The sequence below is a fragment of the Brachionichthys hirsutus genome, chromosome 5, assembly GCF_040956055.1.
Source record: "Brachionichthys hirsutus isolate HB-005 chromosome 5, CSIRO-AGI_Bhir_v1, whole genome shotgun sequence".
Lineage (NCBI taxonomy): Eukaryota > Metazoa > Chordata > Actinopteri > Lophiiformes > Brachionichthyidae > Brachionichthys > Brachionichthys hirsutus.
This window is the reverse complement of record NC_090901.1, coordinates 9,926,674-9,945,730: the sequence shown is the minus strand read 5'-3', so window position 1 is coordinate 9,945,730 and position 19,057 is coordinate 9,926,674. Positions and strand designations below refer to the sequence as shown.

At 43.6% G+C, this 19,057-nt stretch overlaps 1 protein-coding gene across 1 annotated transcript in view; it reads left to right on the top strand.

Annotated features, from left to right (window-relative positions):
• The first annotated feature begins 9,837 nt into the window (after positions 1-9,837).
• nell2a (neural EGFL like 2a) overlaps positions 9,838-19,057 on the top strand; it is a 56,930-nt gene continuing 47,710 nt past the window's right edge. The window contains exons 1-4 of the mRNA XM_068739231.1: positions 9,838-9,889; positions 10,138-10,266; positions 17,061-17,211; positions 18,243-18,416. Of these exons, the coding sequence (XP_068595332.1) occupies positions 9,838-9,889; positions 10,138-10,266; positions 17,061-17,211; positions 18,243-18,416 (506 nt within the window). The remainder of the gene's footprint in view (positions 9,890-10,137; positions 10,267-17,060; positions 17,212-18,242; positions 18,417-19,057) is intronic.

The following is a 19,057-nucleotide window of genomic DNA, read 5'->3' as shown; positions in this document are numbered from 1 at the left end:
GGTGTTTTTTTCCGCCTCTGACGTCGATCAACCATCACCATCCATCACGTTTCGACATCCAGTCATCCGTCAACTGTCATCCTGTGGCGGTATGCGTATAATATTTCCTTCCCATGCAAGAATCTCAGTGGAAAACGGGATACTAACTGCTGATGATGAAACAAATGCACAAAGGCTAACGGTGAGTTTTGAATCTTGGGAGAGTTCTTGAAGTGAAATTTAACTCTTAGCCCAATGTTATTTAACCAGTCCTTTTATATGCAGAAAGAAAAGCTGACAGAGGTGATCCTGAGGCTGTTGGGGGGGGGCTGGGTTGACCCCATGTCACCCCAAGGCCAACGCTACAGGATCACAATCAAGGCCAACACGACCTTCTTTACTGCTTCTGCAGAGACTTCAACAAAGTCAGAACGCACCAGTGTCTCCGGACTTTTTTGCAAGCACTAGCAACAGGCTAGTGCTTGCAAAAAAAAAAAAAAAATGGTAGTTGCAAATTTTGCTAAATAGAAAGTACACACTGTATTTTTAAATTCATGTCATGTTCCAGCAACGTGTTCCATGTGTGCATTTGTTGTAGAGGATTGTGCGTTTCTCTCGCAGTGTTATCGTGAAAGGTAATTGCATTTTTTGTTTTTCTGAGCATGGAGCATTGAAAAGTCAAATAAATAAATAAATTATGCATTCTGGGCTGTGGTTATCTCCCTGTTAATGGGAAATGCAAGTTGGAAAACATCTATAGACATGCTAGACAATGTTTGGTTCGGTGAGCATTAACATGTGAATGGTTTTACACCCACGCAGCCAAGCATATTAAGAATATAAGAAATGTGGAAGTCAGGATTCATTCATAGGATTTATTTACAGTTAAACTATACATTTCAGAACATGAAGATAAAAAAAAGACGTATTTACAGTATTCAATGTAAAGCTGGCCAAAATATGTCAACAAAATAAAACATAAAAAAGGTTGTGATGCATAAAAAAGAAATGACTCCTTTGTGCCTTTAAATGAGTGGCAATATTTCCTGGAAAGTCTTGTTAGTGTTCCGACTGAAATGGAAACAAGACGACCGACCAAGTAGGTGAACCTGATTCCATTTAAGATGCAGCAAAACAGTTAGCCTCGGCACATCAACTGAAAAGTTAATATCATGTTATCAGTGCTAGTCTTCGTAGTGTATTCATCCACACGCTGTTAACAGCCTCACAGTAAGGTAGCCATTTTTCTTTTAGTGTATTTGAGAAAGTCATTAGTTTGATCTCCATGCTTTCCATTCATGTGTCCCTGACGCTCTTCTGTGGCGGCGAGCCCTCTGTTTTTGTGTCGGCGTGTCTCGGCGTTGGTTCCTCCTCCTCCTGAGCGAGACCGTGGGCCATGAGCTCGTCCATCGGGGAGCGGGTGCTGTGAACCTCCTTCTCCTTACAGTTCCTCCACTTCATTCGACGGTTCTGGAACCAGATCTTCACCTAAAGCAGACAGACAGACGTCAATTCGGTTCGGAGAAGTCTAGAGGTTTGACAATTGAGAAAAGGAGCTTATAATAAAAAGATCAATCAGGTTGATAATGAATTCATGAATACTCATAATACCTGGGATTCCTTTAGACTGAGATCAGCTGCCAATTTGTTCCGGTCCATCTTGCTGATGTATTTCTGTCTCCGAAAAGTTCTTTCCAGCTCTTTCCGTTGTTCCTCAGAGAACACAGCCCTCCTGAGAATCCCTCTGCGCGATTTAGGACTTATATTAGCCGACCATATTCGAATATTTGCACCCTCTGAAACACATAAAAAGAAAATAAAGCATACAAACATTGCAAGAAGAAAATAGCGAATCACTGTGAAATTTATTGGTTTGAATGGCATCCAATTGCTTTTCCAATGTTTTTAATGGTTTAAACAATTTGAAATGAATCCCACAATGTCCGGAATCAATATGTCCAGACATATGTCTTCCCCAACTAGAACACAAATCCTGCATTTTGCACACAAGCTGCTTTTGTCACTCGGTTTATCGCTCACTTGTGATGAGTTTTTTTTTTTTCCTTGATTTGTCCAATTTAACAAACTGGGGATGACTAAAGAGAGAGAGAGAAAAAAAGCCACTTAATCTGAGAGAAAGGAATTTGATGAACTGTGAGGAGCAATCCCACGCTTACTTCACTCACAGGTGCATGCACAACAAAAGTCAAGTGGAACAATTTATCCAATCTATTCAATGTTGCCTTTTTAATCTGTACGACAAATCTGCACATAGACCACCTCTTGGGAGCGCGTAACGGGTTTGGACATGCTTTTCACTTCTCTATTGAGACTCAATGGGTTTCGCCTATTACCAGGTCAGTCCTGGGCAACGTGTGTGTCTACCCTAGTGGGCCAACGATAAAGCCCTGTGGGACATCAACAATAGATTCCTTCAATGGAAATGCCATTACTCGATGGCTCACTGGCCCAACACTAAATCTTTTCAGTTGCAGGTATGAAGCCAGTTTGTATGTGAAGATGAGCTCAAATAAGTCTATAAAAGTCACTTTATTGAATGCTTTATGTCCTAGTCAAAAAGTCTCCAATGGGCTGCAATGAGAGTTGAATGACAAGAGAAAGGAGGGGGTTTGGCGATCCAAGCTCTTTAGCCACACAATGGCTGGGGGGATGTTCCTTGTCCAACCCGCTTCTGTAAAGAAATGGGCAAGCTTTTTGTGCTAAACGGGGTTCATTGCCTCTGTGAAATATTGCAGTAAGGTCGCGTGTGGATGGTGGAGTAAAAGTGCCAATTGGTCACGGCTAGACATGGCATTGTTGTGTTGCCGGGCACTGTGGGAAAGTGTCAGCCTACTAAGAGGACTCCGAAAGCATCTGGGATGAGAGCTTTTATTTATTTGTGCTATTTTCCACATTTGGCATCACAGGTTTGCAGCAACTAATAACTTCGAGTCGCAGTGAGACGATGCCAAACTATCACAAGTGCTGATCTCAGTGTGAAATACGGCGCGAGCTCTCGTTGCTATCTCAGATTACATGAAAGGGAACAGTTCAATCAAACTTTAAAGCTGTATTGCTTTCAGAAAACAATTCAGGTACGATTACATGTTTCTGGGATTTAAATTTTATTTTATACCACCAAACAGTTATTTGAACTTGTCGGTATTTGCAATCAAACTTGCTGATGGAGTGCTAAAATATTTGCCTGGGTGTCCAATAGCAGCCACAACTGGTAATCATAATCTTAATATGACAGAAGACAAGATGTTTATTAGCTCTGCATATTTGTGCAGCTAAAAGTGTGTAGTTCCAAGTACAAAATAGGGAGCCCCCCCCCCCCCCCGGGACTCTTAAAAGCCTTACAACCCACCCCTCTTCCACATCCTTAACAGCCATGAATGGCTATGAATAGAGCTGTGCAGAGTTGAGGGGAGAATTAGCTCTTTGGCATTGCATCAGTAATTAGCTGTGGAGAGCATGAGAGACCCTGCTGCTAATGCTTAGAGAGTAGCTGAGGCATTGCTGATGAGGCATAAAACACTCACTGGAGAAGACGGGAGGGGGGCTGGACCCACCGCAGCACGCCAGCAGATACGGTGGGCTCCGGAGGAAAACGCTGCTCAGTGCACCTGCTAAGACAGATAGGAACAATCAGCTGTTGCCATAGTAACTCGGCAGTACAGGCGCTATCACAAGGGGCTACAGTTGGATCTATATCTGGAGTCTTCAGTTTCTACACCTCTTTAATTTTTCATATCTGAACAAGAGAGAACCTTTCAATTTGAGGTTCTCAGTAAAATTTTATTTGAAATCTATCCATTTAACAGACATAAATTATTTACTAATACAGTGTGAAAAAGAATTACTTTACTGATAATAATGTTTTAGTTTATTATTGATCAGGATTACACTGATTCATGAGTGAATCTATTCATTTTTTACATATGAATTTTACATTTTAATTTACTTGCGGTCACATTTTGCTTTCATCATGGTTCCATGCAGATCAAGAAAACATTTGATCTGTTATGGAATGGAAACGTTTTTATGAATCACATTTTCAATTTTATATATTTTATATTATATATAATTACATTTGCAGAGAGTATCCGATAATAATAATAAAAAAAGTTAGAGTTTTTTAAGCCATTCTGACTTGACTCAGACTGATGCATTTGGCATAAAATGTTATTTTCAGTACAGACCTATATTTATATTTCAAAATGTAGAAACCTTTATTTTATTTTATTTTATTTTTAGCTCATTTTACATGCAAATAGGAGCAAGAAGCAAAAGTGAAACCTGAAAACTAAAATTGTTGCCATAGTTACTTTTCATTACTTCATTCCATTGTACTTCATATTTGTTTTAAAGTGTAGTATTTTATATTCATTTTATAGAAAAATATATCATGTTTTTCCTGCAGTTTCCAATGATGAATAGAGAATATCATTTTATATGTTGTTTTAAGTTCATATAATTGACATAAACTAAACTTTAGTTTAAACCAATGAATAGATCCAATCCAAAGACTAGAGAGCATTCATTTATTTTACAGGCAATAATTTATCTGCTGCAGGAATTAAAAGAGAAAGAAAATATGCCGTTTTTGTGAAAGAAAACCAAGAGTCCTGTCATTAACCAAACCACAATTTACATGATATTTAATTTGATTACTGTTGATAGAAATTAGTTTAACATTGTACCTGAGTGTGGCAGAAGTGGGCCTCCTGAATCCTTCGCCTGCTGTGGACTGTGGGCCTGGCTTTGGCTGGCTCCATACCCAGAGCTCCATGTCCTCCTTGGACGTTCGCATGCTGCCACTCTCAGGTGTCCTCCTGTCATCCCTTCTGGATCTGCCGAAGGTGTTTGTGGCTGCAGCAGATTATCTATAAGAAAACTCTTTCCTGAGTTGCCGAAGCCCGTTGGAGCCGGAGGGGATCGAGCCATATTCCTACTGGTGCAGCTTTGAACTGAGACCATCCTGCTCACGCTGTGACCCAAACACTTGAGTTCCCCCTTCAGCAGTCACAGCTCAGTGACACTAAATTCTCCTTTAATCCCTTCTCGAGTGACCAGGCCAACTTCATTAAACCCCGAGGAAAACAAAAGTTTTCTGCTCGTCCTCTTTTGGGCCTGCGCTTTGCACAGGGCTGTGCCGTGATTGGCTGAGAGGCTCTAATGTGCTTCTCAATTCAGATAAGGCTTGGGGTCCTTTCTAGAGTGGCAGAAGGTGGGTCTGGCTCATTCATTATGTCAGCTAGCCTATTTAATGATAGACACCAGAGACAATGAACTGCTGGCCAAAGTTTAACATGCACCAAACAGTCTTCTGCAGGAGTAAATAGTTTTCTCTTTTCTCCAGCCTCCCATTGTGACTCATGCAATCCCTTCACCAGTTTATTTGCTGTGTAAAAGGAAGATTTTTCTGACCACAGAATGATTGAAAGTCCAACAAAGCAAGTGTGAGTAAATACCAGTTTACAAAGTAATGCAACTGAATTTTAAGAAGAAGCCCTTCCTCATCATAAAGTCCGATAAAGTGTAAAGAAGCTGACAAAAATAAGGTTCTTTATAAAATTGCATCTCATGTCTTTAAAGATAAATATGTAAGTTTAAATGTATGTATTAAATGTGTACATTTTCAGAAGGGTTGAAGTTTATTCATCCTGTCTACTTGGCTCCTCAGGTAGTAAATTCAACCATGTAAATATTAAGCCTGGGGGGAGGGGGGGTTCACAATTAAGTGCTGCGACTGTAAAATAAAAATGGTCACTCAAACACACACACACATGCATACAGTGCTGTTTTGGCACAAACACGTCTAATGAGCAGCTTGTATAACCTTTCACACTGCAACTAATGATCCTCAACATCATAATAGAAAGTCCAACAAGAGGGTGACAGACCTACATTTTAGGCACAGTAAACAGGCATATCCATTGGTCGGGGTGGGGGGGGGGGGTAGTTGGCCTGTAGATACCTCATGCTGAGCATGGAAATTGGCCCAGACAGCTCAGCCCATTGTGCATTGGCCAGGGAGCCAAAGGTTGCTTGTAATCAAATTTGAGGTTTTATTCTGCAGACTGGTGGAGAAGACATCGCGCTCTGTCACGCGATGGGCCTTATGAGGCCATACAATCGTGTGCTCCACATAGATCAGCGGCCATGATGAGGCTTTTGTTTCCGTGACAACCCCAGACAGCGCCACTTATTAACTGTATTTATTTCTACTTTGACAATATCCCTCTTCTCCTCTTCAGGCTGCCTTCCTGCAACAAACACCAATCTCTGTTCCATTTAAAATAAAATAAAAAAATAAACTACCATCCCCTTGAAAATCATTTAATTCATTGGCGTAATCTGCATTTCTTGATAATTTAAGGGACATCTCACACAATTTTACTCACGTTTAGCAGCATCGCTAAGAGAGTATTATCATTAAGTTGAGGAAGAGTCCAAAAGAACTCTCAGGGAGAGGGAGGTATAATTAGGCCATTCTGAAACAGTGGGTCTTGGAAACATCCTGAAGCAAGTTCATGTGAATTTATTTGATGTCCATTTCTTTTTAGAAATGGAGGGGGTGAAAACCAGGGGTCCCTTCATTCAGTATTCTCACAATGGCCTAGTTGAAAGCTGGCACTCTGCAGACCGGCTGAAATTCCTTTTCTCTCTTTTTTTTTTTTAACCCCACTAAAGCTCTTAAAAAGATACCGGCCCATTGAACACGCAATTGATATTCCACCACTCGAACTTAATATTGTGAATGGAGGGCCGAGCTCTATGAATCAGGAAGACAATGAGCTTAGCTTAGCAGCAAACTGGCACTTTGTTTGCCGTGTCTGTGCCCCAGAGGAGGAAGTTTCTAATGTGAGCCTCACAATTGTGCGTCTATAGAGTTCTAATGAGCTTCTGTGTGCTCAGTGAATGGCTGTGGGCCATTCACCGCGAGGCAGCTCACTGCACACACTCACAATGGGATCCAGGGTGGAATGGGAGCGGTCCTGTTGAGCAGCAGCACTCGGTGGACTATGGGATCACACCAACATGCATAAAGCGTTTCCATCCACAGTTAAATTAAAATAAATAATACAAGTTGTTGTTTTTACTCACTTTCAGCAGTTTCGGCATAAATGCTGGCAATTTACTCACCATTCCATAAAAGAGTATGCAAATAATGGATAAATATGACAAGAGCAGCTTCTTATTCAAACCTGGAGGCTGGAGATGAGTAAAGTTGTGAAGAAGAAGAAGAAGAAGAAGAAGAAGAAGAAGAAGAAGAAGAAGAAGAAAACTAGATAGGCGCTCGGGCCTAATAATACTTCAATTTAAAGCTTTTGGAAAATATCAATCTCATCATTGACTTTTCAAAACTGATTCTTAGTTTTCACTGACGTTCGTTTGTTTGTCAACAGGGAGACAAAAAAAAGATTTGCTGCTCTTATTTCCGGAAACCAATTGAGAGATGCTGTGTCGATGCTGGGATGATGGCTGAGGGCTGTTTCTGCCTGTTAAAGGGAAGTTTTTCTTTGCCTCCGTTGCCAAAGTGCTTGCTCTTGTGGGTCCAGTTGGGTTTTGCTGCAGTGCCTTGAGATGACTTTCTGTTGTGATCTGGCGCTATAGAAATAAAACTGAATTGAATTGAAAAGTCCAAACGGATGAACCTCTGAAGGAGTTTCTGGAGTCTATTTCTGCCCCCCCCCCTCCTCTTCTGTTCAGTCACATTTGCCGCTGGTATCTCCGGTCGTCTTGTGTTTGGCCCTGCGACGGTCAAAGAGTGACGCTGTCTGTTGTATTTCAGTACTGCAAGCACCGATACAATCACTGCAATCAACCGCCATGTGCACAAGATGGCACTGAGAGAACAGGAACCCGTTGGAATAAAGCAAATCTAGATAACAATTCCAGCTACTGAGCGTTTATCCGGGCAGTTGTTGGACGAGGAGACTCAGTTTCAGGTATTTAAAGTTTTTTAACGTGAAGGGACATGGACATTAAACACATGAAGCAGACGCGTCTTGTGTAGGTTCTCAGTCATCCAGATCAAAGTGTACACTTCAAACCTGTCAACGCCCTGAGACAGATGCTGGTCCACCCGAAAGACAAAAAACACCAAGACAAGACAAGTATCTAAACTCTCTACCAGTCATTCAGAACTGAAGAAGCCTCTTGGATTGGATGAGAGGTGAGACGTCTTCAATCAAACTTGAACAAGACCAGTTGATTCTTTGTTTTTGCTCTTCGTGATGAAGCAGAGAGTTGCAATGAACCATTTTTCTTTTATTTATCTGATATATGGATGTCAGCCTCCAAAGACAAGTCAGGGTAACAACCGAATGGATCGCCCTGCAGGAAGGATAGTAACAGCTTTGCCGTGAACCTCATGTGTGCATTCCGGTTTGTGCTTAGTAGGTGTGTGTGTTAGCACAGTGCATTTATTACTTTTCTCTCTCGGCGGGGCTCATGCCTTAATGACTCTTATTTTCCTGATGGCACTTGAGGAAATAACAACTTGTGGGCAAATACAAAGCAATTACATTTCCTGTGCCTGCACCCAAAAGAAATCCCATATTGTTAATAATAAATGGAGGTGAATTTGAGACCCTCTCGCATAGCAGATATGACCCTCTGCCACTGGATGGGAAGCCTTCACCTGCCATGGTTATTATTGACTGCACTCCAGAAGATCTAGGGAAACAGGGGGATGTAATAAATGCATTGCTGTTAATCTGGGGTCTTTATAGGAATAAGCTGAAGACCTGTACACTTCACCAGTCAGCCTAGCTCAACAGACCGGCACAGCCAATAAAATACTTCCCCAGTGATACAGGGATTTGTTTTGAACTTGGGATTTGCCTCTGGAAATAAAAAGGGCTTCAATTCACGCCCATTTGGCAGGACATTTATTATGTTTTTAGGGGGCATATAACCGCATCCTCTGGTAAAAGAAAATAAAAAAGTAGAAAAAGCAGGACATGGCTGCTGATAAAACATGATAATTGGTCCCATGGATGAAGAAGATGCACGAGGAATAAACACACTCCGAGCACAAAGCATCTGTGCTCATATAAACAGGCAGTAAAAAAAGGCTGAGCCACTAAAACAGCCCGACACTCCATTTGAATTCATTTTCCTGCCACCGGCCCCCAAAAGAAAATCAAAATCATCTTTATTGCATGACTGAAATAACAGAAAGCTCGAAACTCGGTGCTTAAAGTTGTCCAGACAGAAAATCTGAACCAAAGAAAAGGAAACATTTATGTTGAGCCAATTACACGGACAAATTATGCATTGCTGTTGCTATTATTTCCATTCAGGGCGGCTCGTCATCCTCCATCCTTCTTCACGTTTCAGGCGTGGCTGCAGTCGACGCATGGAGCCCAATTTGGCTTCGTCAAGTGCATTCCCATCTCGGCCACTGGGGGGCTTCATTGTCCCCCTTTCTCCCCCTGTCTCGTCCTGACACACTCCTTAACTGGTCCCAGCAGCAGCGGCAGCATCAGCAGCCCACCCTCCTCTCTCTCTCCTCTCCTCTCTCCTCCTGCGTCCAGCGGCAGATCGCATCGCGCGCTCTCTGATTCCCACCTACACGCCGCGGATGGGGCTGATGGAGAAACCTTGCGTTCCATGGAATAATTAGTTCTCTGCTGCATTTATTTTCTTTCTTCTTCTTCTTCCTCTCTCCGGATTTGGCTTTTCGCATTATTCGGCATCTGAAGTTGTGATGATGCCTCCGCTCAGCGTTCGGGATTGGTAATAACCTTCTGCGTGAGGGTGAGCCATCGTTGAGCAAGACTGCATCTCGGAAGTGGATAAAACATGGACTAATTATTATTATTTTTTTGTTATACATTCACCATGGGATTATTACAGCTATTTCTGGTTCTCTGCCTATTTTGCGCCTCCTCAGGTAGGACCCAGGGCTTCCTCTGTCTGCACAGTTACCACCTCTGTCAACACGTAGCAAAAATAATAGAGCTGCGTGTTTTGGACTATTTAACATCCGACTTAAACTTGCCAGGAAACCAAAAAAAAAGAAGCCCATCTTCTGACACCAGCCTGAATTGATGTCGCATCACAGAGCTTCTTCCTGCCGTAACATCTATGACATCTGTGTGTGTGTGTGTGTGTGTGTGTTGTTGTTGTTTTTTTAATGTTTTGCAGGTTTTGGGGTCGACCCTGCCCTGCGCGTTAACGTGTTTAATGAACTGACACTCGGAGAAGGCTTTGATGGAGTTACTCAGGTCCAGGGCTTCCACAGCGAGTCGAGAGCGTTCCATTTCAAAGGTACAGTAACACACGATCCTCTTGTTTTTAATTGATGGACGGAAGATGTGTCTAGAAAGCTGGAGGTACATCTGTCTAAAAGGATCGATAAAAACGCAGGAATCCAAATCCACTCCTCCATGGATGTGTTGGAACTTTCTGTTAAATACTGTCAGATAATCTCGTGAGATTGTCCTGTATGCCTGTGTCAGATTATCTCTGCATGTATGTAGCACAGCTGTGTGACAGACTGTCACCACTGGTGGATAAGAGGCATTCCTGTGTGACCCGCTTGCAGGGTGGGGGGGGGGACACGACGCTACTGCCACCTGCCTGAACAATAGGCAAGCATGGCTAAATTGTGAGGCTGAGAGATGGTGAGGGCCCTGTGTTGGAATGGAGCCTTAATTCACTGACCTTGCGGAGTGTGTGCTGCCTGCAGGTGTCCCGTAATACAAACTGTGAATGGATAAGAGCGGCGTCAGTGGGGCCGTTATGCACGATTGACTGCTGCTTGCACTGATTGGCCCGTATTACATCTTTGTCATTTGATGCCACCCTCATTATGAGACTTCATCACAGAGACAGAGACGTCGAGCACGACCCCGGCGAAAGTAGCAACGGAGGAAATTACTTTTTTTTGTTGCTCGCAGCTCAGCTTCTGAACCAGGATGCGCTCGGCATTGGAATCGTCACAATGGAGGAAGCCGACACGAAATGGCAAAAAAATGTACCAAAAGCGATATTGTTGTTTCTGGGACAGAGAAATGATCATTTGTCGACATTTTCTTCTACCATCTATACCTGGCTGACGTCTTCTAATCTCCCTGTACAAACTGCTGAGACAGCAGCGCGGCGGCGTGGCGCAGCAACTCCGGCATTCTCTGTGGAGGCGAGCCATTTGATGTCCTCTGTGTAGAGACAACGCTCTGAAGTGCTTTACCCAAGCAGGTAGCAAGAAGGGGGGGGGAGCGAGACGAGAAAGAGATGGAGGCAGAGATAGAGAAAGAGAGACAGAGTGGGAATGAGAGAAAGACAATTATAGAGAGAAACTCCCACAGCTTTAGTCACGAAATGAAAAAAGAACGCCGCTGCTCCTTGACTGGCGCCTCTCTGTCATTACCCTCTTATTCCTTTTTGTATCACCTTTGCTAAGCACTTCCAGTTACTGAGGCGGAGAGTGCAGTGGCACATTATTTATGGCCGAGCTCGCCTCCATTCTTCATTTGGGGATGTCTGTGTTAAGTCAATGATGCTAGGCGAGGGGGAGGCCGGGGGGGGGGCTCTGCTTGTTTGCCATCAGATGTAGACAGGGAGATGGCACAGGCGCTGGCGAGATGTAGGAAGAGACACAAGCCAAGCTAGAAAGCGGATGAGGAAGGAAGGATGAAGAGAAACAGGGAGCATGAGCTGTCAGCCGATTGTTTGACAGAATGTGCTGATTCCGCATGTACGGGGCGCTCGCTTGGCTCGGACCAAGCAGACAGGCCCACGGTGGCATTCCAACGCTCATTAGATATATAGCAGGCAGAACATATCCATGACTGTCCCCTCTGCTGCCTGCCTGCATGCCCGGAGGGGAAGGCTGTTATCTCTTGGTGTTGAGTGGAGGCAGGAGGCAGGAGGCAGGAGGCGGAGGAGGGCTGGCTGCTGAAAGCTGAGAGAGAAGGAGTAGAGATGTGTATGCACGCTCCTGGGTGGGTAATCAGTTGTGCTGTTCACGTTGCGCTTTGCTCTATCTTTTGGCTACCGAAGAGCAATAGGAGACGGAGAGAGACAGAGGTGGGCAGGTGGGATGGGATGGGGGGGTGTACAGAGGTGGGCAGCTGGGATGGGGGGTGTTGCTGCTGTTTAGCCGACCCCTGCTGCGGTTTATGAAGGAAGCTGTCAGCGCTACATCGCATGGCAGTAAGAGAGGTGGACCTTGGGGGGACGGGCGTAATAGAGATCCCCTTAGGCTATACTCCCCCATGTCCTCCTGACAGATAATACTCATCCTTGCCCCCCCCCCCCCCCCCCCCGATATCTATCTGTCACAATATGAACGAGCACAGGGGCCACACCCAGAAGCACTCCCTTCCCCCAACACTCCAACACTCTCCTTCTCCGGCTGCCGAGAGCATGGACCAAACACTCATTGGAAGTGCAAACGGCGCAATTGCATCCGTTCGACATCCCACCCGTAATCGCATCTGTGCGAATCCTGTCTGTCTGGGAAGAAGCATGACGCGATGATTGCTTCACTGACGACGGTGACATCGAAGTGTAGCAGGATAGAGTCTCATTTGTCATACGGGCACGCTACATGTGTGAGGAAGACGGAGGGACAGTGTGAGCGTGTTTTGCTGCACTGCTGTGTGTGTGTTTGAATAGCAGTGACAGCAGCATGTTGCCACTTCGGGAGCAACGCTCACCAGCTGCTCGAACACAGATGCTCCTTCTAGACACTCGTACATGTTACACTGGAGTTCTGGGCTGTAGAAGGATGGGATGGAATGATTTAGCCTTAAGCTAGAGTTTAAAACTATACGTAGACAGATCCCGCCTTCGAGGAGAATCCTAGCATCCATTGATTTGAGTTAATAGATTGTGACACGATTTACATTCCTTACATTATGTAAATATATAAATATTTGCTGATTTGGGGTTTCTACAGTCTGAGCCAGACGGATTGGGTTTTTTTTCTTTCTCAAAAGGAACCAACCTTTTAGTTTGAAACCTGTCTTTGAACTACCGCAGGCGGTTTGAGATGAAATGATCTTATTTGGCGAAGAAGCATGGATTTGGTTTTTGCCTCCATGCTATCCTTTTTCTCCATTTTTGGTGGTTTCTAAAAGATATTACATTTTCACCCAGATATAAACAACCCCCCCCCACCCACACCCAAAAAGAAAAATCATCAAATGAATTACTGAGGTTTGTTTAAATGTGTGGTCGTACACACACATTTAAAGTGGGTTTGCAATCAATCAACACAAAGCAGAACAACAGGAGCGATAAAACGATCTTACACTGATGATGCCAAACTGCTGAGTCTGGATGGAGTTACTGCCAGTTAGAGCAATGCCAGAGTAAATCACCCCATCTTAGCCTTTCTTGGCCTCTGCTCTATCGCTTCTATCAACCGTGAGAAAACACACATGCCTTTGCCTGACCTTTCCAAACTGTTGACTGGCTTTATCCTCAACTCCCTGTGGTCAAAGACTGTTTTGCCGTCTGCTTTCCGAGGCGAGCCTGATTCTACGTTTCTCACAGAGATATTTCTATCCCTCCTGGGGCAGTTGTACGGAGGTGTAGCAAAGGCTGCCATTAGCTCTATGTGTGCGAATGTCAGAGAGGCGGTCGCTGGGGGAGGCGAGCTGAGAATTTGGGAGAAATCGCTGGCCAAAGCAGGGCTGGAGGTGCCCTTCACTCCGTTTAGTATTTGGTGGAGATTTGGCTGTGGCTGTAATCCCTCTGGAGAGATATCCTCTGCTTAAACCAGCCAAATTAGATGTTTGATCGAATGCTGTGATGGTTTTCAAACCAAGAACGCCAGTATTTTCTCCGTCCCCTCTCGGGGTGGGTTTAATACATCTAGTTACGCAATTGGTCAAGAGATGGCTTCCTTGCAAATTTTTTGAAGAGTTGTTTGTGAAGACGTAGGAGGTGTTATAACAATCTTCTAGAGATGAAATTCACATACAGAGGTGTCTGTGATTCTCTTATCTCGTATCACTTATTCTGTCTTTGGTCACTACTTACTCAGGGAAATAATTAAATTAGAAGCGGAACTTGTAATGAACTTAAAAATACTTTATATAATCCCTGACTTCTTTCCTTTTTTTTTGTTGGATGAAGAGGAAACTTTACCTCATTCCAGTACAAAAACTACTATTTTTTTGTATGCAATAGAAAGAAAAACAGTGTGTGAAAGACGGATTGTGGTGAAGCAAGGTGTGTTTGGACTCTGAATCTGTGCTGCAGGGCACCTGTTCTAAATGCAAAATGTGTGAGCAAGTGATTTGTGGTAACTCCAGGAGAACGCAGCGATGGGAGTGCTGGGGGGGATTACAGCTGTATGGGTTCTCGGGGTCAGACAAAAAAAAAGAACACATTAGACAGTTTAAGATTAGAAGTGAAGCAGAGGAATAGAAATCATGTTGCTGGGTGTAACCATTAAAGCGTAACGTGGTCAGGAGATATGATTAGGTTGAAGCCTAAAGCTGAGTCGGAGGATTTTAAAGATCTCTTGTCATCTGATGAAACTCTGTATGTGTGTCAAGAATACACTTTTCTTACAATCACCTGAGCCTCATATCCGACATGGAACGAGGGCAGATGAGAAAAAGTCGTGTTATTGTGTTGAAAAATTTGCTCATTGGAATTTCAATTCACTGGATCATTATTTCCAAGCTATTTTGTGTCAGTATCTCACATCAGAGGGGTCGTTAGGAGCAGGCGGCTGCCCCATCCAAGCGCCTGCCAACGGATAATCGAGCAAAGGCCCCCTCAGCGCGACCACGTTGATTTGGCAGAAGGGGATGCTGGCCCGCTCTCCACATCTCAAGCTCATCCAGCGCTCTTTCATCTGTGCGTATAGAAATGCAGATCTTACTGCTGCTGCAGTCTTTATCTTCATTTGAGCATCGAGTTCATTGTGTTTTTCATGTCGGTAAGTTCACATGGATCAACCTCGTCACCCCCCACCCCACCCCTCACCCTCCAATCCCCCAAAGCCCCATTTAGAGCAGACCAATTCCTTCCAAAGGATAATGACGAGTGGTTAAAGTCATCCACTCGTAGATCAGAGGCCCACGGCTGCTGAGCTGTTGAGCCGGCTGGTGTCAGAGGCTCCGAGGTCCTCACCCCCCCCTCGCCTCATCAACCATGGACCCCACACCTGCTCCCAAAGTACTCATTCAGCTCATTATTGAGATGTAAGGGTGCTTCCTGCACAGCACACGACATGGCAGTCGACTGGCCGGTGCATGTCACCAGGGACTTTGTGAAATCTGATCGTTTGGAACTTATTTTTGCTTCTAAGGTAGAAAAATGACCTCAAACCAAATTCAGAAATACTCAATTAGCACCAAGCTTTAATTACAGTCCAGTGATACGCATCAGAACGCACCTCATAGCTGAACAAGTGTCTCAGATTATTGGGTCATTTGGATTTATTCATTAAGCGGGATCTGTCGACGGCAGCAGATTATTGCTAGGCAGAACTCCTGTTGCAGCCATTGGACCATCTGTCCTACCTCAGCCAATGACACTGGAATGACACTCCACCGGCTATACAAAATGCATGAAGCTGCTTTCGTTGTATTTCCTCTCCTGACTGTCGATTTAGCGAGCATTTTTATATATCCGGAAATGTACTTAAAATACATTAAATACAAACCCACACTCGGAAAAAGCTAAAGAAAGAAGCTGCTGCAGAATGAAACCAACGCTCATCTTTCCAGCACGCTCTCGCTGTATTAATTATAACCGATGAGTATGCTCTGCATGCCAGTCTCCATCATGGCGTCGCTTGCGGTTTCACATTGCATTGTGTTAATTTACTACCCCTAGCAGCTGGAAATAACATTAATACACCGAGGAGGAGATGCCACGGTGGCTTCCTGGAGTGCTTAGGCGTGCCGCACCATCTTGCATGCATCCCATAGCTGGAAGTGAACTCTTTGATGTGATTGCTTCTGAGAAACGTCATCATTTATTGATGCTTCCATTAAAGTAGCATAGACGTCTTTGCAGTGGAGGGAACGGGAACGTATGGAGCAGAAGCACAGAAAATGCCCCCTCCCATCCACGCCAACCCCGTTAGCCTTTTACTTCCACCTCGCCGGATACAATTTCATATTTCTACTCCTACACCAAACTAAGGAGAAAGTGGCCAATCCTTTGATCCACCTTCCTGGATAGCACGCCAACACCTGCCTGGTGCACTATTTGGTAGCAGCGTGACTGGCGCCATGTCTTATGAGAGTGGCCTGACTTGATCTTGAAGCCACTTTAGTGGATGTTTTCTAATTGTTTAATTTGAAAAATAGCCTAATTATTATTTTAAAGAGTCCTCAGATTTTCTCTGCCTTTATTAGTGATCAAGCCAACAAGGAAAATGGTTCTAACAGCTTGAAAAACTCAACTCAACTTTTGATGGCATGAGGAGGATTTGGTTTGAGACCTTGAATATATATCTTTATATCAAGCGTTCAGAAGCAATACATTAATTAATTTTGAGGGGTTTTGTTTAGACTTTCCATTATGAATTCAAAGTCATTTATGTGAATGCATTAAATATTTACATCATTCAGCCCTTGTGTTCCCAGTTTAACGTTCTCCTGTCCTTTTGCAGCAGTTTTTCTGTTGAATATTTTTTTCTATCTTGGAAATGACTCTGACGTACAACATTAGAGTTATGTTATGCTGAACATTTTAAAAATCACTTCAATAATGTATATTCATATATTTGATGTTTAGTTGCTGTCGTCTCAGAAATGTTTCCAGGAATCTGTGGGTAAATAAAAAAAGAAAAAAGAAATTACCACTGGTGAGACCTGGGAAATAATTATTCTTGAGGAATTAGGATTGTAGGTGCAAAATCAATTCCATGGTGCCTGTAAATACACAACCCTAATCCCTTGTAATGTGTGTAATCTGTTTAAGTACTGCATATTCATAAAGTAATCCCTTGTCAAATTATAGGTACGACTCTGGCTCTGCATTGTCCCGTCCCGAAAGCACGAAGCAAAAAAGCTCCACAGTGAAATGCAATGCAGAAATGTATCATTTAGCCATTTGGATTATTTATATATCCGTCCCCTTTCTAGGGTCCTCCCGGGAAGTGGTGGCTCCTGTTGAGGTCTCAGCGCTAATGGTGCAGAAGCTGAGAGGCAAGAATGAGTTCACCATCCTGGTGACCCTCAAACAAGATCACCTGAACTCTGGGGTCATCCTGTCCGTTCATCACGCCGAGCACAGGTACGATTCATTCCAATGGATCATCCCATAAATCGGCATTTTAACAATATCAATGTGGTTTAAAAAAACATTTCCAACATGTGCTTTTATTTGTCAGGTAAATACGATGTGTGTATTCTTAGCTGATTAAGACAGAGCTACAGCAAAGCTATTTATAAAGCCCCGCTGTTAAACCCTAATTATTGTTGTTTTGTGAATTCAGTGTCATCCTCTCTGTGTTTTTGTCACATCAGCAGTCTGCAATATGTTGATTGGAACCTAAATATTTGTATCTGATGAGCATTTAGATGTTTTACATCCAGCTGGATAAACAAAACAAAGCACCCTGTATGCCAATACATTATTCACAGTCCATCAGCCAACCGAACGACGAGTCTGTAATCGTGGGCTGAAAATTGATGAGAGACTATCCGCAGTTAGCCTGCTAATGTTTTCCATTAGTTTGTGGTAGCTGAGCCGTTGGATGATCAGAACAGCCATCTGAATCCACACACTGCATTGATTGAACAATTTATACATTAAAGTCGGTCCTGAGGAGAGAGCTCAGAGGGATGTTAATGACTTTCCCCACAGCCGATTAACCGTGCCATCCATTCATATGCAACAAGAGCAGCGTTGCAAAGGGTAATTTAGCATCAGAGGCGTTAGCTGGTGCATATATGGAGTCGGGGATGAATGTGCGTGCATCGCTCCAGGAGAGTAAATCGATTAGATTTGGTTTGCAGATTAATTAATTGCAATGTCATACTTGCTTAAGTGTTTTTTTATTTTAAATAATGTTCAAAGCAAATGACTCCAGATTAAACAAGTCAGTGTGTTAAAGCAGAGGAGATGGGTTTGTGTCTGCAGCGCTTTCATCAGAATCACGATGGAGGAGGGGGGGGGGTCTCTGGTCTGCTGGAGAAGATTCTGTACCAATGCTAATTTGTCAATGTTGAGTTTTAGAGTTTTACCTTTCCATGTGTTGCTGATGTTGCACTTAGCAGCCATATAGCATCATAAAATCTGTGATGAGATGAATCTCTGAATAGGTTCCTGGAGCTGGAGAGCAGCGGCCAGCGCAGCGAGGTGCGCCTTCATTACCGTACCAAAGGCCAACAGGCTCACACCGAGGTGTTCCCTTACAGCCTGGCCGATGGGCAGTGGCACAAGGTGTCTGTGGCTGTCAGTGCCTCTCACATCATACTACACGTCGACTGCAACCGGTAAGCTGCTGGGAACGGCTATGCAGTAAATCTGGGATGTCATGATCAGACACGTCTTAAATTGCGTGCTGGTAAGGGATGTTCTTTGTCTTTGTAGTCCTTTTAAACTCAAAATGAAGATGTAATCCGTATAAAATGGATGAGGTGGATCAGATTTCAACCCAGATGGGACTGAGTCACATTAAATTGGGATTTATATTAACAACATTGCAGAATTCTGTGTTTTTTCTGTCAATATTTTCCATTTTCTACCTTTTTTAAGTTTCCTTAAATAAGAATGATCCAATGAGTTCCGGCAAACACATTTTACATTTTCGTCAGCGTGCTCAGGTATTGTACAAATTGGACCGTTGCGTCCCAATTTTGAACGACCACCTTTAGCTGTTACAAAGGAGAGTTCCTGTTTGCGTGTGAATGTTTTCTTTGGCACGATAAAAGAAGCAGACGGTGACGCCGTGTGCCTCGCAGAAAGCCTGTGGCTATCTATACCCACCTCAGGGAAACAGATCGTAGAATTCAGAATCAACAGGCCAGCATATGCTGTGTCCAGGGAAGAGGTGCTTCCGATCTGGTAAAAAAATATGTGGCAAAATGAGAAAACAGACAATGCAAAGGAGTCTTACAAGCTTTATTTGCTTTGC